The sequence below is a fragment of the Salmo trutta genome, chromosome 13, assembly GCF_901001165.1.
Source record: "Salmo trutta chromosome 13, fSalTru1.1, whole genome shotgun sequence".
Classification (NCBI taxonomy): domain Eukaryota; kingdom Metazoa; phylum Chordata; class Actinopteri; order Salmoniformes; family Salmonidae; genus Salmo; species Salmo trutta.
The window spans coordinates 63,077,189-63,099,452 of record NC_042969.1 but is presented as its reverse complement, the minus strand read 5'-3'; the positions used below and the strand labels follow the sequence as shown (position 1 = coordinate 63,099,452).

Sequence of the window (22,264 nt, the reverse complement as noted above, 5' to 3'; positions counted from 1 at the left end):
TTCTGTAGAGTATGTAGCCCTACTGTATTCAGACTAAAATGTGTTCTGTAGAGTATGTAGCCCTACTGTATTCAGACTAAAATGTGTTCTGTAGAGTATGTAGCCCTACTATATTCAGACTGAAAGGTGTTCTGTAGAGTATGTAGCCCTTCTGTAGCCCTCCTGTATTCAGACTAAAATGTGTTCTGAAGCGTATGTAGCCCTACTGTATTCAGACTAAAATGTGCTCTGTAGAGTATGTAGCCCTACTGTATTCAGACTGAAAGGTGTTCTGTAGAGTATGTAGCCCTACTGTATTCAGACTAAAATGTGCTCTGTCCCCTTTCTGTTTCAGACTACCTATGTTCCCCAGAGGAGAACGTTCACATGATCGACTTCACACGGTTCAAGATCCGAGACATGGAGACAGGGACGGTGCTATTTGAGATCACCAAACCCCCTGTACCAGGTATGGGCTATGTCAAAACTACCGTATTAAACAGCACAGATATTAGATGCATGTACTGTGTATGAGCTATATGTTGGTAATGTATTTAATCAAGACAGGGACGGTGCTGTTTGAGATCACCAAACCAACAGCACCAGATCAGTAATAGGCCTGTTCTGTGCTAAATATAACCATTAGTATTTGTGTTCCCTAACATAATCATATTCATATATACATGTCAACAATATTCTCTTATTAGAGCCTAGGATATATGACTTGTGGCACTAAACTAAAGGTCATAGCTTCTGATAACGAAGAGGTTTTAAGACCTACAATATGTGTGAGCAGCATATACCTCTGGGTTAACTAGGCCCAGGCAGTAATATGCATGATTCATCAACAAATGACTCCTATTAGCTAGGTCTCTACTGAGAATGTGTTATTTCGCTGTGTGAGTTGATCATCTAAGGCTCTGAAACAGTGTCTATTCAGAGAGGTACACAGCAGAGAGACCGTGCTTCAAAACAGCAGGCTTGTTAGCGTGGTTTGTTTTGTGACACTCTGGCAGCGGGCGAAAAGAAGGATTTTGACCCCAACGGAGGCCGCTTCGTCCGTTACCAGTTCACCCCTGCCTTCCTGCAGCTGCGCCAGGTCGGCGCCACGTAAGTCACAGCTAAGATGGCCGCCTGTGTGGGTGTGTAAGGGTGGTGGAGCGGTGGCCATTCAGTGCCCTGCTGTTCTCTTCTGAGAGGAGACAGATGGGGAGGGCTATTCTCAGAGAGTGAGAGGTGGTGTGTGTGTGTGTGTGTGCGTGCCTACGTGCTTGCGTGCATGTTTGTGTGTGACAGATACCAAGGAGGCAGGAAGGCTACACAGTAGGGGGAGAAAGAGAGAGGGAGAGAGAGAAAAAAAGGAGGCAGAGAGGGCAAAAGAGAGAGAGAAAGAGAGATGAGAAAAAGGACAGTCAGGCCAGATGTTATTAATGAACCTTTTACTGCAGTGGGCTAAATCAGGGTCTCACAGAGTGGTTATTGGTAGTCTAAAACACATCTACATTGAAACCAACGTCTACACCTCACACACATGGTGATGGGCTTAATTAAAGAAGACACCTGTACCATGTCAGATAGAGAGTTGAAATGTATTGCATTTTTACATTTGGAGTTTTCATCCCAATATTACACTTTATATACATCACAGAAGACTGAAACATAGCAAAACAGTTTGGCATAGAAACACCAGATTTTCTGCTGTTTATTTAAATTAATGTTTATTATGAAATTATGAAAAATATGAAGAACATTCCACACAAGGCCACTAGTCATTTGAATTCAAGAAAGGGCTACTGTAGAGGGGGGAAATGAGGAAACATGGAATTACACTTTGGTTCTGCAACAAACTATAACAAACAAATGATGTGTAAGTGTGTTTCCAATAGTTTATCAGATCGCTCTGTCCCCCTGTCCTCTCTGACACAGTGTGGAGTTCACAGTGGGAGACATGCCCATCAACAACTTCAGGATGATTGAGAGGCACTACTTCAGAGAGCAGCTCCTCAAGAGCTTTGATTTTGAGTTTGGTTTCTGTATGCCCAGCAGCAAGAACACCTGTGAACACATCTACGAGTTCCCCCCTCTATCAGAGGACATCAGTGAGTATAGACACACATAGACAAACATAGCATGCATGCATGCACTTCCTGTACCCATACGACACAGTTCGACACACACACTCACTCAAACACACACACTGACGTGTCCTTCCTCTTCTTCCTCAGTGCGTGAGATGATCCTGCACCCATACAAAACACAGTCCGACAGCTTCTACTTTGTGGACAACAAGCTGGTGATGCACAACAAGGCAGACTACTCCTACAGTGGGAGTCCGTAGGAGCGCAGGACTTCCCTAGACACCTAGACCCACTCCAACTCCAACTCAAACCCACCCCCCCATGGGACCATGGACAGACAGACAGACAGACAGACAGACAGACAGACAGACAGACAGACAGACAGACAGACAGACAGACAGACAGACAGACAGACAGACAGACAGACAGACAGACAGACAGATGACGAACGGAGAGACGTATGGACGGACTGACAGGTCACAAGCAACAGGACTGATGGACAGCTTTATTTCTCCAATCAGAATTCCGCCATTGCTTGTTATCCCCTAAATTGCAATCCCCTACTCCAGTCTCTTGCAATGACCTCTCAACTTTCTGTGTCTGATAGAGAGTGTTATAGATGTGTACACAGTCTAGTATACATAAACACACACAGACCTTCGCTATGGGACACATCTGATGTGGCCTGATCTAGACAAAATAAATGCACAACCAGTACAGTATATAAGGGCCAGTAACAATGAGTGAGATTGAATGTCTAGTCAGTGTGTTCTCAGTCAGTCAGCTAAAGAGAAAAAGAGAAAGGGAAAGAGAGAAAAGGAGAGACATCTCATTGACATTTACAGTACCAGTCAAAAGTTTGGACACACCTACTCATTCAAGGGTTTTTCTTTACTATTGTCTACATTGTATAATAATAGTGAAGATATCAAAACTATAAAATAACACATATGGAATCATGTAGTAACCAAAAAAGTGTTTAAAAAGTTGCCACCCTTTTCCAGTATGACAGCTTTGCACACTCTTAGCATTCTCTCAACCAGCTTCATGAAGTAGTCACCTGGAATGCATTTCAATTAACAGGTGTCCCTTGTTAAAAGTTCATTTCTGGAATGTCTTGCCTTCTTAATGCGTTTGAGCCAATGAGTTGTGTTGTGACAAGTTAGGGGTGGTATACAGAAGATAGCCCTATTTGGTAAAAGACCAAGTCCATATTATGGCAAGAACAGCTCAAATAAGCAAAGAAAAACAACAGTCCATCGTTACTTTAAGACATGAAGGACAGTCAATGCAGAACATTTCAAGAACTTTAAAAGTGTCTTCAAGTGCGCAAATACCATCAAGTGCTATGATGAAACTGGCTCTCATGACGAGCGCCACAGGAAAGGAAGGCTCAGAGTTGCCTCTGCTGCAGAGGATGGGTTCTTTAGAGTTACCAGCCTCAGAAATTGCAGCACAAATAAAAGCTTCACAGAGTTCAAGTAACGGACACATCTCAACATCAACTGTTTAGAGGAGACTGTGTGAATCAGGCCTTCATGATCAAATTGCTGCAAAGAAACCACTACTAAAGGACACCAATAATAAGAAGAGACTTGCTTGGGCCAACAAACATGAGCAATGGACATTAGATCGGTGGAAATTTGTCCTTTGGTTTGATTAGTCCAAATTTTATATTTTTGATTCCAATCGCTGTGTCTTTATGAGACGCAGAGTAGGTGTATGGATGATCTCCGCATGTGTGGTTCCCACCATGAAGCATGGAGGAGGAGGTGTGATGGTGTGGGGGTGCGTTGCTGGTGACATGGTGTGTGATTTATTTAGAATTCAAGGCACACTTAACCAGCATGGCTACCACAGCATTCTGCAGCGATACACCATCCCATTTGGTTTGCGCTTAGTGGGACTATAATTTGTTTTTCAACAGGACAATGACCCAACTCACCTCCAGGCCATGTAAGGGCTATTTGACCAAGAAGAAGAGTGATGGAGTGCTGCATCAGATGACCTGGCCTCCAAAATCACCCGATCTCAACCCAATTGAGATGGTTTGGGATGAGTTGGACCGCAGAATGAAGGAAAAGCAGCCAACAAGTGCTCAGAGTATGTGGGAACTCCTTCAAGACTGTTGGAAAGTATTCCAGGTGAAGCGTGTTGAGAGAATGCCAAGACTGTGCAAAGCTGTCATCAAGGCAAAGGGTGGCTACTTTGAAGAATCTAAAATATATAATATATTTTGGTTACTACATTATTTCATGTGTTATTTCATAGTTTTGATGTCTTCACTATTATTCTACAATGTAGAACATATTAAAAAATAAAGAAAAACCCTTGAAGGAGTAGGTGTGTCCAACCTTTTGACTGGTACAGACAGACAGACAGACAGACAGACAGACAGACAGACAGACAGACAGACAGACAGACAGACAGACAGACAGACAGACAGACAGACAGACAGACAGACAGACAGACAGACAGACAGACAGACAGACAGACAGACAGACCAGCTGTCTGTCGCATTACCAAGTGACACCAACACACAATTCTCTGACATCATCAAAACATGTATTCTAGTCGAGCAAGCAGAACCTATATATTTCTACTAGGGTTCTGCTACTTTTTTTTTACTCTTAAAGAAAGTCAAAAAAGTTTCTTGAATTTCTAATAAATAGCCATTAGCTCTGAATGACTCGTTGTCCCTGAAAGGAACAGTACTACTGTTTGATGAGGTTCTTTGTTGATCACCATTCCAGTAGAAACCAGTTGAATGCCATTAGCGTACATTACATCGTAGAATGGGACTGGTATTCTTTTAATGTGAATGTGTCGTATTTAGGGCTGGAAAATTCTAGCTTTTCCAAAATTCCCTGGTTTTTCAGAAGTCCCTTTTGGAGGATTCCTGGATTTCTTATTCCAGCCTGATTCCAGGAATTTTCCAACATGGATTTTTGGAAAAACTGGGAATTTTAGGAAAGTTACTGGAATTTTGCAACCCTAGTCGTGTTTATTTCCGTATACTCATAGTTTTATCTTCTAAAGTATTTTTTTAAGTAGCCACTTTGATGAGTTAAAAGTAGGCGAAGGATAGTCATATATGAACTCAAAACCAGATATTCATTTTGATATCCAGCACATATTTAGTCTCAAGAGATCTGCAGATGTATTTATAAGAAATGTGGTTATTGTAAATTAAAATGATGTAAAGTTTGGACAGTTGAAATGCCACTCAGAGAAATAAATATATGTGATTTTTTTGGGAAGTCTTGAAATGCGACTTGTGGTCTTTTTTCACTTGATACCCAAGATGGTAAAACAATGACACCAGTTACAATATGTGGGAACAGCCAATTATAACAAAGGTTATTTTACAATGTCTGGATAGATCTGTGATGGACAGAAATTAGATAGACGCAGAACAAATTGTCTAGACTAGAATATCAACTCATGAATCAGTTCAAGCACTATAAATCAATCAGTTCCAGCGCTATAAGTTTACTATATACACAGTTATTCCATACAAGAAAAAGGGCCTTTTCACACATGCTATGACTAAAGTACACTCTCGAAATATGTTCCTGGTAAGGTGATGTCACCTTATTCATTTTCATAAATATGGAAGCTAAGTTATTAGATAGGGCTGACAGGAACCAGAGGAAGTTCTGAGAACAGTTGTCCGGCTCTGCCTTGATATTGACTTCCATCTTCAATGGTAATTTAGCTAGAAAGCTTTGAAAACTATTTCTAGAAAGAAAATGTATTGAGTTAACAGTGAGTATGTTCCCTGTTTCGTATCAGAAATTATGCTAAGACAAATTTTGTAATTACATTCATTAGCTTTGAGCTAAAAACCAGATGGCTTGAATCATCTCGTCACCATAAACTGAATAAAATGCAAATTGAAAAAGCGGGAACATATCACACCAGGGGGCTTATTCAGGAGAATGAGACTTCACAAAAGGTTCAACATAGAAATGTGTTGTGTACATTTACATTTACATTTAAGTCATTTAGCAGACGCTCTTATCCAGAGCGACTTACAAATTGGTGCATTCACCTTATGATATCCAGTGGAACAACCACTTTACAATAGTGCATCTAAATCTTTTAGGGGGGGGGGGGGTTAGAAGGATTACTTTATCCTATCCCAGGTATTCCTTAAAGAGGTGGGGTTTCAGGTGTCTCCGGAAGGTGGTGATTGACTCCGCTGTCCTGGCGTCGTGAGGGAGCTTGTTCCACCATTGGGGTGCCAGAGCAGCGAACAGTTTTGACTGGGCTGAGCGGGAACTGTACTTCCTCAGAGGTAGGGAGGCGAGCAGGCCAGAGGTGGATGAACGCAGTGCCCTTGTTTGGGTGTAGGGCCTGATCAGAGCCTGAAGGTACGGAGGTGCCGTTCCCCTCACAGCTCCGTACGCAAGCACCATGGACTTGTAGCGGATGCGAGCTTCAACTGGAAGCCAGTGGAGAGAGCGGAGGAGCGGGGTGACGTGAGAGAACTTGGGAAGGTAGAACAGATATGATTCTCTGTAGTGTAGAATAAGGAAGAAATGTCACCAGCTCCCTGCCTGTGCCATTAAACCCCTACAACTCATCCAGAACGCCGCAGCCCGTCTGGTGTTCAACCTTCCCAAGTTCTCTCACGTCACCCCGCTCCTCCGCACACTCCACTGGCTTCCAGTTGAAGCTCGCATCTGCTACAAGACCATGGTGCTTGCCTACGGAGCTGTGAGGGGAACGGCACCTCCGTACCTTCAGGCTCTGATCAGTCCCTACACCCAAAGAAGGGCACTGCGTTCATCCACCTCTGGCCTGCTGGCCCCCCTACCTCTGCGGAAGCACAGTTCCCGCTCAGCCCAGTCAAAACTGTTCGCTGCTCTGGCACCCCAATGGTGGAACAAGCTCCCTCACGACGCCAGGACAGCGGAGTCAATCACCACCTTCCGTAGACACCTGAAACCCCACCTCTTTAAGGAATACCTAGGATAGGATAAAGTAATCCTTCTAACCCCCCCCTACCCTCCCCCCCAAAAAAGATATAGATGTATTATTGTAAAGTGGTTGTTCCACTGGATATCATAAGGTGAATGCCCCAATTTGTAAGTCGCTCTGGATAAGTGTCTGCTAAATGACGTAAATGTAAAATGTAAATGCTGTATTTCTATCAACAACTCTAACGTTCCATTAAATAAGTCACTACTGCTCTCTGCTGCCATCTTGTGTGAAGTTAGGTGGTACTGCACTCTACTCCTAATCACTGAACAATCAGGTGTGTCATGAGCTTTTGGATCCATTCATTCTCATGAATGTCAAGTTTTGAATTTGACCCAGCCACAGTCAATGATATGAATAGAAACATATTGTTAACGCAATTGTGATAAAACCTGAACCCCTACTCACTCACACATTTGATTAAGGCTAATTGTAGACAAATTGAGCCAACGAGCTCTGCAGGTTCAAAGCAAAGCAAAATATGATGTTTGATTGTCATCAAACTGTGCACAATATTGTCACTGTTTCATTGCTACATTGTGATAAGTCTTGACTTTCACAACCCCAGTCTTGAGTTGTCCTGGTCCAGGGGGAAGGTCTTGGTGAGATTTCACGAAGGGAGCCCTTTCCTGGGCTTCAAAGCAAAGGTATGGGGGTGTTCCCCATGGAAGTGAGGTAACCAGCTAAACTCTCCACACCTGTGTAGGCTGTGTGGTACTGTCCATTAATATGTAGGTCTGATGGACCTCCACATGCTCCGTCCATCTCCTCATCTTCCTTCCCCAGCCCGACAGAGATCAACTCTGATGTCTGGTTGACAGGACAGGTGCTCCTCAGACTTGACCCCAGGAGGAAGAGTGTTGACTGGGAAGATGAGGGGGACGGGGAGGGACTGATTGCCACCAGCGAATCAGGAGCCAGGCTGTCCTCTCTCAGCTCCTCCCACAAGTAACCTGAGAGGAGAGTGAACAGGGTTGCAAATCTTGTTGTAGAGTGTATAAAAATATTTCCTGAATATGGTTCTCTCTCTCTCTCACACTCTCTCTCTCTCTCTCTCTCTCTCTCTCTCTCTCTCTCTCTCTCTCTCTCTCTCTCTCTCTCTCTCTCTCTCTCTCACCATGGAGCTGCAGGTCAGTCAAGCTGGGGTTGAGCGTGTCGATATCGTTACTAGCATCTCCCTCTAGCTGTAGCTCCTGCATGCTCCTGGGCCCAACGTCATACTCTGCCTGTATGGTGGCGCTACAGCTGGAGGGTGTCTGCCCCGCCAAGGGGGAACCCAAGGTACCCACATTGGGAGGAATACCTGATGGAGGCTGCTGTCCGCAGGGGGAGTAGAAGGAGAAGGGGTGGGGGGTGGTGGGGGACATGTAGCGGGGGTGCTGGTTGACTGTCAGGATGGAAGAGGGGACGTGGGGGTAGAGGGGACGTTGGAGAGGGGGACAGGGCTCTGGAGGCTGGGATGAAGTAAAGGAGGAAGGGGTAGGGTTGTAGTTTGTGGTGGATCTTGCCAGTGGGGTCTGGTGGTAAAAAGGTAAAGATTTCAGATTCTCTGGTCTTTCCCCCAACAGGCGATCCAGGTCCTCTGAGAAAACAGAGAGAGAGCGCGTGAGAGAGAGAGAGAGAGAGAGAGAGAGAGCGAGAGAGAGAGAGAGAGAGAGAGAGAGAGAGAGAGAGAGAGAGAGAGAAACTGTGGGTAAATTGAGATGACCTTACATTTATCTCCTGTAACAGCTGCCAAAAAGGCTGAGTGGATAGAATCACCAGAACGCTGGTGTTGCTCGGTCTCCAAGGTAACATGCCCTGTCTGTAGCAACACAAGCTGTACTTGAATCTTTCTGAATAACATAGAACCATCTTATTTAGGGTGTCATTTATGCCATGACGGACCTGAGGATTGCCAAGCTTACAGTCCATTAAAACACTAGCATCTGAACTTTGAGGAAGTGCAAATAAAACATAGCCCAGGTCTAAGGGGAGTCCTGGTCTGTGATGTATAGGCCACCTACCTGGCCTGGCCATGCTCTTGCGGACAGTGAGGGGGTCTTTGCGGCGCCACTTGTGTAGCTCCTCCTGCATCTTCTCTATCTTGGCTGGGTTGAGGGCCCACAGGCAGCCCTTACGGGAAGAGTTGCCAATCTTATTCTCCACCTTCTCAAAGGACTTATTCAGAGACAGGTTGTGGCGGACCGAGTTCTTCCATCCATCTGGAGCCGTCTGAGACAGAAAGGAGAGGAAAAATGTACAGTAACAGTATTTTCATTTTCCATGGGATACTTTTTTCCCTCCAATTTTTAATTGTTCAATTTTGATATACTACTGTATAGTTTGTGGCTATGTAAATAATCAAGGTATTGCATTGAAGTATATTTAACATATTTATGAATTTCTTAAAGGGGCTATCTGCGATTGATGCATCCATTTTTTGACATTTCAATGAATGATATTTACCCACTCATCCTTGAAGAATATAGAAGTTAGTTCAGAACCCAACATATACGCTTGTTTTACTCCACTGTTTGTAAACATTCAAAGTAAATAAACAATATACAGCTTAAAATATAATGTGATGTCATGGATGGTCAGTCTTTGCATCCATAGCTCTGTCCAGCCCCAAACCTCAGCTTTTTACCCAAATAGGGGTTAAAAGTAATTAAAAATCAAGTCAAAAGTCAAGAGGAACCAAAGCAGGGGTAGTGCCACGTTGCACACACACAAACAAACACATACACATACACACACACACACACACACACACACACACACACACACACACACACAAGAGGCAGTCTCTCAGTCATAGGTCCTACAGTATGTTCGGCTGAAGAGGAGCCAAAGCTGTTGCAGTGCCACGTTGTACATTCCTCCTCTTCCTACGCCAGACAGACAGACAGACAGACAGACAGACAGACAGACAGACAGACAGACAGACAGACAGACAGACAGACAGACAGACAGACAAACAAACAAACAAACAGCCAACCACTTCCTGGGTCTATAAGCACCGTGATGGATGGGAAGACACTGATCAAGCCTTAACGGGTATCAGCCGGGTTGGCCCACGGCTAGCCTCGTTAAACACAGGCTGGGTCCCAAATAGGACCCTGTTCCCTAGTGCACTACTTTTGACTAGGTCCTAGAGGCCACGCCTGTATTCTCTATAGAATAGGTAGGGGTTGATGATACCTAACAAACGGCTGGGGACGAGGCTAGTCTACGGCAAAGGCTGCTTCTGCTTTGGCACACCGTTGGATCTATATGCACTATTATAGTATCATTCATCATTCATCTATGGAGGCTCTAAAGAAAATATATGGTTTCTCTCTCTCTCTCCATGTCCTATAAAGGGCTTGTCGCCAGATATGAGAGGATTGAAGATCAGCAGGCGTTGATCTCTCAGTGATTGAGTCTTTCAAACCACATGTAAATACATTTAATTACAAGGTATTTACTTTACAAGTGTGGTTAAGCCCAATGCATGTCACTTGTGTGTCCTTGTATTCATTCGTTTTGGAAAGTTAGGTGACGCAAAGTTCATACAAGGATGTAGAGCAATAGTTCTAACAGCTCTGCCTGTGACATGGCACAGATAAAATACATAGGAGGAGAATAATGAAAGAGTTAAGAAGACACAGAGATGACTGTTGGGTCAGTGAGAAGACAAAGTCCTCCTGCTGTACCTTGAAGTAGGGGAAGTGTTCAGTCATGAACCTGTAGATATCACTAACTGGGAGACTCCCTGTCTTACTGTTCCTCAGAGCCATGAAGATCAGAATGCTATGGATTGAAGACAAACATTGTAGTCAGTGTAGTCAATCAGTTGTAGTCAATATTATATTATTATTGTATATTACAACATATATTATATTATTTAACATCACAGTGTTGTTTATTCATTACATATACAGTACACTCTTATAAAAAATGGTTCCAAAAGGGTTAATCGACTGTCCCCATAGGAGAACCCTTTTTGGTTCCAGGTAAAACTCTTTTTGATTCCAGATAGAGCCCTTTTGGCTTCCATGTAGAACCGTCTGTAGAGAGAGTTCTACCTGGAACCAAAAAGGGTTCTCCTATGGGGACAGATAGCTAAGATTCTAAGAATGTACATCCTTCATGACAAGGATCCATGTTGACATCCACAAAACACTAAAAGGAAACAAGTTGTTATTATCATATTAACTCAGCCTCTGAGGAAAAAGTCAGAAAATAAGTATGGTAGATAGAAATGACAATATCGTAATTAAAAGCACGAATGCTCTTTGTAGTGGATTTGAATAAGAGGCAGTGCTAATGTATGTGGAACCAGTGTAGATCTAGGGCATGGGCTACCTCACACACACACTCCATCCACCTCACACCTCACACACATCTCATCCACCTCACACACACTCCATCCACCTCACACACACTCCATCCACCTCACACCTCACACACATCTCATCCACCTCACACACACTCCATCCACCTCACACACACTCCATCCACCTCACACACACTCCATCCACCTCACACCTCACACACACTCCATCCACCTCACACCTCACACACAACTCATCCACCTCACACACACTCCATCCACCTCACACACACTCCATCCACCTCACACACACTCCATCCACCTCACACCTCACACACACCCCATCCACCTCACACCTCAAATCTCACACACACCCCATCCACCTCACACCTCAAATCTCACACACACCCCATCCACCTCACACCTCACACTTTACACACACCCCATCCACCTCACACCTCACACCTTACTAACCTCACACCCTTCTGCTAGCTTGCTAGCCCCGGCCTGCTAGCTGTCTGAATCGCCGTGTCTCCAGCCAGCCTAACTACTCACTGGACTCCTATGATTACTTGGCTACGCATGCCTCTCGTTAATGTCAATATGTCTTGTCCATTACTGTCCTGGTTAGGGATTATTGTCTTATTTTACTGTAGAGCCTCTAGCCCTGCTCAATATACCTTAGCCAACCCTTTAGTTCCACCTCCCACACTTGTGGTGACATCAGCTGATTTAAATGTTGCTAGAGACAATATCTCTCTCATCATCACACAATGCCTAGGTTTACCTCCAATGTATTCCCATCCTACCATACCTTTGTCTGTACATTATGCCTTGAATATATTCTATCGTGCCCAGAATCCTGCTCCTTTTACTCTCTGTTCCGAACGTACTAGACGACCAGTTCTTATAGCCTTCAGCCATATCCGTATCCTCCTCATCCTCTGGTATTGTAGAGGTTAATCCAGGTCCTGCAGTGCCTAGATCCACTCCTATTCCCCGGGTGCTCTCATTTGTTGACTTCTGTAACCGTAAAAGCCTTGGTTTCATGCATGTTAACATTAGAAGTTTGTTTTATTCACTGCTTTAGCACACTCTGCCAACCCGGATGTCCTAGCCGTGTCTGAATCCTGGCTTAGGAAGACCACCAAAAACCCAGACATTTCCATCCCTAACTATAACATTTTCCGACAAGATAGAACTGCCAAAGGGGGCGGAGTTGCAATCTACTGCAGAGATAGCCTGCAGAGTTCTGCCTTACTATCCAGGTCTGTACCCAAACAATTCGAGCTTCTACTTTTAAAAATCCACCTTTCCAGAAACAAGTCTCTCACCGTTGCCGCTTGCTATAGACCACCCTCTGCCCCCACCTGTGGCCTGGACACCCTATGTGAACACCTCTGCTGTTTTCAACCAAGATCTCAGCGATCACTGCCTCATTGCCTGCAACTGTAATGGGTCTGTGGTCAAACGACCACCCCTCATCACTGTCAAACGCTCCCTAAAACACTTCCGCGAGCAGGTCTTTCTAATCGACTTGGCCCGGGTATCCTGGAAGGATATTGAGGATGCCTGGTTATTCTTTAAAAGTGCCTTCCTCACCATCTTAAATAAGCATGCCCCATTCAAAAAATGTAGAACCAGGAACAGATATAGCCCTTCACTCCAGACCTGACTGCCCTCGACCAGCACAAAAACATCCTGTGACGTACTGCATTACCATCGAATAGCCCCCGCGATATGCAACTTTTCAGGGAAGTTAGGAACCAATATACACAGGCAGTCAGGAAAGCTATGGCTAGCTTTTTCAAACAGAAATTTGCATCCTGTAACGCAAACTCAAAAAGGTTCTGAGACACTGTAAAGTCCAAGGAGAATAAGAGCACCTCTTCCCAGCTGCCCACTACACTGGGAAACATTGTCACCACCGATAAATCCACTATAATTGAGAATTTCAATAAAAAAAATTCTACGGCTGGCCATGCTTTCCACCTGGCTACCCCTACCCCGGTCACTGTTCAAATAAACCTACCATTAAAATTATAGACTGATCATTTCTTTGACAGTGGGCAAACGTACAAAATCAGCAGGGGATCAAATACCTTTTTCCCTCACTGTATATCTATCCTGCCCTGCCTTTCTAAGGTCTTCGAAAGCCAAGTTAACAAACAGATTACCGACCATTTAGAATCCCACTGTACCTTCTCCACTATGCAATTTGGTTTCAGAGCTGGTCATGGGTGCACCTCAGCTACGCTCAAGGTCCTAAACGATATCATAACCGCCATCGATAAGAGACATTACTGTGTCGCCGTATTCATCGACCTGGCCAAGGCTTTCGACTCTGTCAATAGAGCTACATTTTTATGGAATGGTCTGCCTACCCATGTGAGAGATGCAGACTCGGCCTTTAAGTCTTTACTGAAGACTCATCTCTTCAGTGGGTCCTATGATTGAGTGTAGTCTGGCCCAGCAGTGTGAAGATGAACGGAAAGGCTCTGGAGCAACGAACCGCCCTTGCTGTCTCTGCCTGGCCGGTTCCCCTCTCTCCAATGGGATTCTCTGCCTCTAACCCTATTACAGGGGCTGAGTCACTGGCTTATTGGTGTTCTTCCATGTCGTCCCTAGGAGGGGTGCGTTGAGTCACTGACGTGGTCTTCCTATCTGGGTTGGCGCCCCCCCATTGGGTTGTGCCGTGGCGGAGATCTTTGTGGGCTATACTCAGCCTTGTCTCAGGATGGTAAGTTGGTGGTTGAAGTGATCCCTTTAGTGGTGTGGGGGCTGTGCTTTGGCAAAGTGGGTGGGGTTATATCCTTCCTGTTTGACCCTGTCCGGGGATATCGTCGGATGGGGCCACAGTGTCTCCTGACCCCTCCTGTCTCAGCCTCCAGTATTTATGCTGCAGTAGTTTATGTGTCGGGGGGCAAGGGTCAGTCTGTTATATCTGGAGTATTTCTCCTGTCTTATCCGGTGTCCTGTGTGAATTTAAGTATGCTCTCTCTAATTCACTCTTTCTTTCTTTCTTTCTCTCTCTTGGAGGACCTGAGCCCTAGGACCATGCCTCAGGACTACCTGACCTGACCACCTGGCCATGCTGCTGCTCCAGTTTCAACTGTTCTGCCTGCGGCTATGGAACCCTGACCTGTTCACCGGACGTGCTACCTGTCCCAGACCTGCTGTTTTCAACTCTCTAGAGACAGCAGGAGCGGTAGAGATACTCTCAATGATCGGCTATGAAAAGCCAACTGACATTTACTCTTGAGGTGCTGACTTGTTGCACCCTCAACAACTGTGATTATTATTATTTGACCATGCTGGTCATTTATGAACATTTGAACATCTTGGCCATGTTCTGTTATAATCTCCACCCGGCACAGCCAGAAGAGGACTGGCCACCCCTCATAGCCTGTTTCATCTCTAGGTTTCTTCCTAGGTTTTGGCCTTTCTAGGGAGTTTTTCCTAGCCACCGTGCTTCTACACCTGCATTGCTTGCTGTTTGGGGTTATAGGCTGGGTTTCTGTACAGCACTTTGAGATATCAGCTGATGTAAGAAGGGCTATGTAAAAAAATTTGATTTGATTTGAATCACCACATTCTTATCGGCAGACTCAACAGCCTTGGTTTCTCAAATGACTGCCTCTCCTGGTTCACCAACTACTTATCTGATAGAGTTCAGTGTGTCAAATTAGAGGGCCTGTTGTCCTGACCTCTGGCAGTCTCTATGGGGGTGCCACAGGGTTCAATTCTCAGGCCGACTCTCTTCTCTGTATACATCAATGATGTCACTCTTGCTGCTGGCGATTCTCTGATCCGCCTCTACGCAAATGACACCATTCTGTATACATCTGGCCCTTCTTTGGATACTGTGTTAACCTCTCTTTGGTAGGGGGCAGTATTTTCACGTCCGGAGGAAAAGCGTGCCCAAAGTAAACTGCCTGTTACTCTGGCCCAGAAGCTAGGATATGCATATAATTGGTAGAATTGAATAGAAACCACTCTAAAGTTTCTAAAACTGTTACAATCATGTCTGTGAGTATAACAGAACTGATATGGCAGGCGAAACACCGAGGACAAACATAAAAGAAAAATCAGCCTACCACTATTTTCAATGGCTGTCACTTTTATTATAAGGCGAAGTCCTCCCAGATTGCAGTTCCTAGGGCTTCCACTAGATGTCAACAGTCTTTAGAAAGAGTTTCAGGCTGGTTTTTGAAAAAATTAGCCAGAAATTGTAGTTTTTCTAGGTGGCTTCCATTTTGGCTGTAGTGTTTCCAAGCTCGTGAATGAGAGCGCGTTCTTTGGTATTTTTCTCCGGTAAAGACAATAATGATTCTCCGTCTTAAATGTTATCGTTTATTTACGTATTAGGGTACCTAAGGTTTGATTATAAACGTTGTTTGACTTGTTTGGAAAAGTTTATTAGTAACATTTGGGATTCAATTTGTATGCATTTTGATGGAGGGAAACTGGGTGGATTATTTTTTATTTAGATGTAAAGCAATGGGTGACTATATGCATATGATGTTAGAGAGAATAAATACATTTTTCATTTTGAGAGAACTTACAAATGTTATGCAGCAAATTATTGAAAATAAAGTGAACAATGTATCGTTCTACACAACCCACAATACATGGGCTAATGCAGAGCGTGTGCTAAAAATGGAGCAAATCATGAACCATGTAAGACATACAGGGGAGAGTCTAGAATGGACACAACTGGTATCCCATCTAGTGGATGATTCTGAAGAACTAGAAACACCCTTGTCTAAGGTTTTAGTTTATTTGTTTGAAACACCATTTAATTATAAGATGTATCATATTTGTTGTTTATATACTTATATAACGGATGTGTGTGTTTTAAAAATTCAGCGATACAAGCCTGTAAATGTAAACCAAGTATACAAGGTGTTGCATGCATGGGTCGTTGAGAAAACGGGTACTAATATCCTGCTAAGTATCCTGAATTGTCTGTATACGTAATACTTCATGTTTGCAAAAATAAAAATGAAAAATGAAAATGAAATGTTCTCATTATTTGAAAGGGGCTCATTAATGTTATTGTACATCAGAGAGGCAAGAAGGATGGCAGAGTAGATGTTGAAAAACATGTATTATACCCCCTCTAACCCAGGATCTTGTGGAGGGAAGGAGAGGTTCCAGAGAGCTATAGCTGAAGAAACAGGTAGCCGGTCAGGCGCTGCTCAAGTGAATGAATGGCTAGCAGAGCAGGATGCTTACACTCTGCATAAACCTGTGCCAAAACAATTTCCACGAAATAGAGCTTTTTCTACTCATCCCTTGTCCCAGTTTCAGGCGGATCTATGTGACATGCAGGCCCTTGCAGATAATAATGATGGAAATCGCTACATGCTAACGGTTATAGATATTTTCTCTAAAATAGCATTTGTAAGGGTCTTAAAAAATAAGAGTGGGGCAGAGGTGACCAGGGCCTTTGACTCTATCTTGAAGGAAGGAGGAGTCCCCAAGAATGTGCGGACTGACGGCGGTAAAGAATTTTTTAATAGTACTGAAGAAGCACAATATCGTACATTTTGCTACAGGTTCGGATTTGAAAGCTTCAGTTGTTGAACGCTTTAACAGAACTTTGAAGGAGAGGATGTGGAAATACTTTACGGCTCACAACAGCCATAGATATATGGATATAGTTCAAGATTTAGTAAAGGGTTACAACTCCAGCTACCATACGAGTATACGGATGAAGCCCTCAGAGGTCTCTTCTGAAAACTCTTTTCAAGTTTTTAAAAATCTGTATGGTTTGTTCCCCCTTCGCCGTAAGATTTTTTTAAATTTTAAATTCATAGTGTTGGACTTGGTACATATATCCAAGTTGAGGGGTGTTTTCGACAAAAAATATGAGCAAGGTTACAGCGATGAGTTGTTCACAGTTACCGAATGTCTACGACGTATACCCCCTGTCTACAAGTTAAAAGATTATGATGGGGAGCTTATAGAGGGTTCCTTTTATGAGAAGGAACTACAGAGGTACAGATGGGTAAAGACAAAGTCTTTCATGTGGAGGAGATTCTGGATCAAAAGAGAGAAAAGGGTAAAAAATGGGTGTTGGTCCGTTGGAAAAACTGGGTTCAACAGTTGGGTATTAGAGCACGATGTGGTGGAGGCAGCAGGGGCTAACTTAAACCCTCATGCATGATAAAAACACCATCATTTGAGTGTACACAGGAGTGCATCATGGAGCACAATTGATTCTACCTGACTCTCCCCAGTAATGCGTCTGCGCATATATATATATGAATAAGCAAAGTTCGAATTATACAACCAATTTCCAAAGCCTATAGAGTTATCAGAGGCCTGGGAAGTAGGTCTCAGCGAGATTACATATCCCCATAGTTGGTATAATATCAAGGATAAGGACCGTGATTTTTATTGCAAAAGGATATCGGAACCCCAAAAACTTATAAAGATTAAAAAAGGGTTCTATAGAACTGTAGAGAGGATCATCTCAGAGTTGAACAAACTCCTAACCCTGAACAATATGGAAAAACTCTTGAACTACAACCCTATTCATAAATGTGTACAAATCTCAGGGGATGCTGATGGGGGTATAAAGACCAGTGGTAATTTAGCCTACATGTTGGGGATGAGTTCCAATAAATGGACATATGTGAGAGATAAATTATTTCCATTCCCTGTGGATATACATGCAGGGTTTTACAACATATTTGTGTATACCAACATCATATCCTATCAAAGGGTAGGAGAAAGTTATGTGCCACTCCTGAGAACAGTTCATATAGAGGGAAAGGATGGTGATGTAGTCACTGTTAACTATGACAAGCCACACTATGTACCTGTAAGCAGGTACATAGTATGGAAACATTCTGGTTGGGCTTAAAACGGATCAGAACGAAAACATTTAATTTACTTATGGTAAAACGATTTTAAAACTCCACTTTAGACCCACCAAAACCTCTCTACATATCTAATATATTATTAGTATTTGTAACGCCCTGGCCATAGAGAGGGGGTTTTGTTCTTTATTTTGGTTAGGCCAGGGTGTTACATTGGGTGGGCGTTCTATGTTCGTTTTCTAGGTTTTTTGTATTTCTTTGTTTTGGGCCGTGTGTGGCTCCCAATCAGGCACAGCTGAAGTTCGTTGTTGCTGATTGGGAGTCACACATAAGGAGCATGTTTTTCCTTTGGGTTTTGTGGGTAATTGTTTCTGTTGAGTGTTTTGCACCTGACTGGACTGTTTGGCTGTCAGTTTTCTCGTTTTGTTTTGTGTAGTGTTCTTTATTAAATTAATATCATGATGAACACTAACTCCGCTGCGCCTTGGTCTACTCTCTCTCCCGACAGCCGTTACAGAATTACCCACCAAAAACGGACCAAGCAGCGGAGGAAGGAGAGGCAGCAGGAGAAGGAGAATAGTATGGACTCATGGACTTTGGAGAAAATGGAGAGGATCGTTCAGGATTCCTGGAGATGGGAGGAATTACTGGACGAAGGTGGACCATGGGCTCAAGCTGGGGAGTATCACCGCCCACAGTGGGAGATCGAGGCGGCGATAGCTGAGAGGCGCTGGTATGAGGAAAGGGAGCGCAGCAGACATGAGGCAGCCGGGGAGATTGGCGGAGTCAGGCCGTAGACCTGAGCCAACTCCCCGTGCTTACAGGAGGCAACGTAGTACTGGTCAGGCACCGTGTTATGCAGTAAAGCGCACGGTGTCCCCAGTACGCGTGGAGAGCCCGGTGCGTTACATTCCAGCTCCTAACATCTGCCGGGGGAGATTGGGCATCGAGCCAGGACGGGTAGTGCAGGCCGTGCGCTCTAGACCTCCAGTGCGTCTTCAGGACCCGGTCTATCCTGTGCCGCTTCCACGGACCAGGCCTCCAGTGGGTCTCCCCATCCTGGTCAGGCCTGTGCCTGCTCCACGGACCAGGCCTCCTTGGGTCTCCCCATCCTGGTCTCTCCTTTGCCGCCTCCACGGACCAGGCCTCCAGTGGGTCTCCCCATCCTGGTCTCTCCTGTGCCGTCTCCACGGACCAGGCCTCCAGTGGGTCTCCCTATGCTGGTCCGTCCTGTGCCACCTCCCAGGACTAGGCCTCCAGTGGGTCTCCCCATCCTGGTCAAGCCTGTGCCTCCTCCACGGACCAGGCCTCCAGTGGGTCTCCCCATCCTGGTCCGTCTTGTGCCGCCTCCTAGGACTAGGCCTCCAGTGGGTCTCGCCAGTCCAGAGCCGCCAGAGCTGCCCGCCAGTCCGGAGCCGCCAGAGCTGCCTGCCAGTCTGGAGCCACCAGAGCCGCCCGCCTGTCCTGAGCCGCCAGAGCCGCCCGCCTGTCCGGAGCCGCCAGAGCCGCCCACCTGTCCGGAGCAGTCAGAGCCGCCAGCCCGGTGAGTCCTGTGCCTGCGCCTAGGGCCAGGCCTCTTACATGTCTCCTCAGCCTGGTGAATCCTGGGTCAGTGCCGCTGGAGCCGCCAGGGACGCCCACCAGCCGGGCGCAGCCAGAGCCGCCCGCCAGTCCGGAGCCGGCAGAGCCGCCCGCCAGTCAGGAGCAGCCAGAGTCGCCCGCCAGTCAGGAGCCGCCAGAGTCGCCCGCCAGTCAGGATCCGCCAGAGTCGCCCGCCAGTCAGGATCCGCCAGAGCCGCCCGCCAGTCAGGAGCCGCCAGAGCCGCCCGCCAGTCAGGAGCCGCCAGAGCCGCCCGCCAGTCAGGAGCCGCCAGAGCCGCCTGCCTGTCCAGAGCCGCCAGCCCGGTGAGTCCTGTGCCTGCGCCTAGGGCTAGGCCTCTTACATGTCTCCTCAGCCTGGTGAATCCTGGGTCAGTGCCGCCGGAGCCGCCAGGGACGCCCGCCAGCCGGGCGCAGCCAGGGACGCCCGCCAGCCGAGCGCAACCAGGGTCACCCGCCAGCCGGGTGCAGCCATCGCTGCCCGCCAGCCGGGCGCGGCCATCGCCGCCCGCCAGCCGGGTGCAACCAGGGTCGCCCGCCAACCAGATCACAGTGAGGTACAGTTACCCGCTACCTCTCATAGCCAGTGCAATAGAGTCAATGCACGGGGCGCGCTTCTTCACAAAATTGGATCTCAGGAGCGCTTACAAGCTGGTGCGTATCCAGGAGGGAGACGAGTGGAGACGGCTTTTAGTACCACCTCAGGCACTATGAGTACCTCGTCATGCCGTACGGGTTGATGAATGCTTCATCAGTCTTCCAGGCCTTTGTAGATGAGATTTTCAGGGACCTGCACGGGCAGGGTGTAGTGGTGTATATTGATGACATTCTGATATACTCCGCTAAAATATCTGTGCAAGACTTTTACAATCTATTCCTGGCTACCGGGAGGCATCTAAAAGAGCTCTCTTTACCTATTGACAGAAATGATTTTGCAGAGGGTTACACATTGTATGCATTCAATTTATCACCTGATGATGACACCTCAGGAAATCTGTCTGTGGTGTCCCAAGGTAACCTCAGGCTGGAAATGCGTTTCCGTACACCTTTAGCCTGTACAGTTAGCATGATTGTTTTTGCATGCTCTGATTCAATCTTGGAAGTGAATGCCCGAAGACAAGTCTTAGTGGATTATCATTAATTAAGGATTGTTGAGCAAAGACATGAATACCCAAGAGCTAGAAGGTCTCATGAGCCGCTTGATTGGAAAACAATTTTGTGGAGTGTGGGCTGATTGAGTCGGTAATACCAACATGTTTCAAGCAGACCACCCAAGAACACAAAGGCAACCTGCCTAAATGACTACAGACCCGTAGCACTCACGCCCGTAGCCATGAAGTGCTTTGAAAGGTTGGTAATGGCTCACATCAACTCCATTATCCCAGTAACCCTAGACTCACTCCAATTTGCATACCGCCCAAACAGATCCACAGATGATGCAATCTCTATTGCACTCCACACTGCCTTTTCCCACCTGGACAAAAGGAACACTTATGTGAGAATGCTATTCATTGACTACAGCTCAGCAATCAACACAAGCTCATCACTAAGCTAAGGATCCTGGGACTAAACACCTCCCTCTGCAACTGGATCCTGGACTTCCTGACGGGCCGCCCCCAGGTGGTGATGGTAGGTAGCAACACATCTGCCACGCTGATCCTCAACACTGGAGCTCCACAGGGGTGCGTGCTCAGTCCCCTCCTGTACTCCCTGTTCACCCACAACTGCATGGCCAGGCACGACTCCAACACCATCAAGTTTGCAGACGACACAACAGTGGTAGGCCTGATCACCGACAACGACGAGACAGCCTATAGGGAGGAGGTCAGAGACCTGGCCTGGTGGTGCCAGAATAACAACCTATCCTTCAACGTAACCAAGACAAAGGAGATGATTGTGGACTACAGGAAAAGGAGGACCGAGCACGCCCCCATTCTCATCGACGGGGCTGTAGTGGAGCAGGCTTAGAGCTTCAAGTTCCTTGGTGTCCACATCAACAACAAACTACAATGGTCAAAACACACCAAGACAGTCGTGAAGAGGGCATGACAAAGCCTATTCCCCCTCAGAAAACTAAAAAGATTTGGCATGGGTCCTGAGATCCTTAAAAGGTTCTACAGCTGCAACATCGAGAGCATCCTGACTGGTTGCATCACTGCCTGGTACGGCAATTGCTCGGCCTCTGACCACAAGGCAGAGGGTAGTGCGTACGGCCCAGTACATCACTGGGGCTAAACTGCCTGCCATCCAGGACCTCTACACCAGGCGGTGTCAGAGGAAGGCCCTAAAAATTGTCAAAGACCCCAGCCACCCCAGTCATAGACTGTTCTCTCTACTACCGCATGGCAAGCGGCACCGGAGTGCCAAGTCTAGGACAAAAAGACTTCTCAACAGTTTTTACCCCCAAGCCATAAGACTCCTGAACAGGTAATCAAATGGCTACCCGGACTATTTGCATTGTGTGACCCCTCTTTTTACACTGCTACTACTCTCTG

General features: G+C 45.9%; 2 protein-coding genes across 2 annotated transcripts in view; one reads left to right on the top strand and one right to left on the bottom strand.

Moving 5' to 3' along the window:
- unc119a1 (unc-119 lipid binding chaperone a1) overlaps positions 1-2,884 on the top strand; it is a 31,543-nt gene extending 28,659 nt beyond the window's left edge. The window contains exons 2-5 of the mRNA XM_029773036.1: positions 335-448; positions 996-1,089; positions 1,906-2,078; positions 2,205-2,884. Of these exons, the coding sequence (XP_029628896.1) occupies positions 335-448; positions 996-1,089; positions 1,906-2,078; positions 2,205-2,317 (494 nt within the window). The 3' untranslated portion in view covers positions 2,318-2,884. The remainder of the gene's footprint in view (positions 1-334; positions 449-995; positions 1,090-1,905; positions 2,079-2,204) is intronic.
- Positions 2,885-7,149: 4,265 nt separating this feature from the next.
- The window catches only part of LOC115206269 (forkhead box protein N1-like), a 28,775-nt gene continuing 13,660 nt past the window's right edge, over positions 7,150-22,264 (bottom strand). Inside the window, exons 6-9 of the mRNA XM_029773035.1 lie at positions 10,721-10,817; positions 9,050-9,257; positions 8,161-8,625; positions 7,150-7,996 (exon numbers count right to left, since the gene is read on the bottom strand). Coding sequence (XP_029628895.1) covers positions 7,680-7,996; positions 8,161-8,625; positions 9,050-9,257; positions 10,721-10,817 — 1,087 coding nt within the window. The 3' untranslated portion in view covers positions 7,150-7,679. The remainder of the gene's footprint in view (positions 7,997-8,160; positions 8,626-9,049; positions 9,258-10,720; positions 10,818-22,264) is intronic.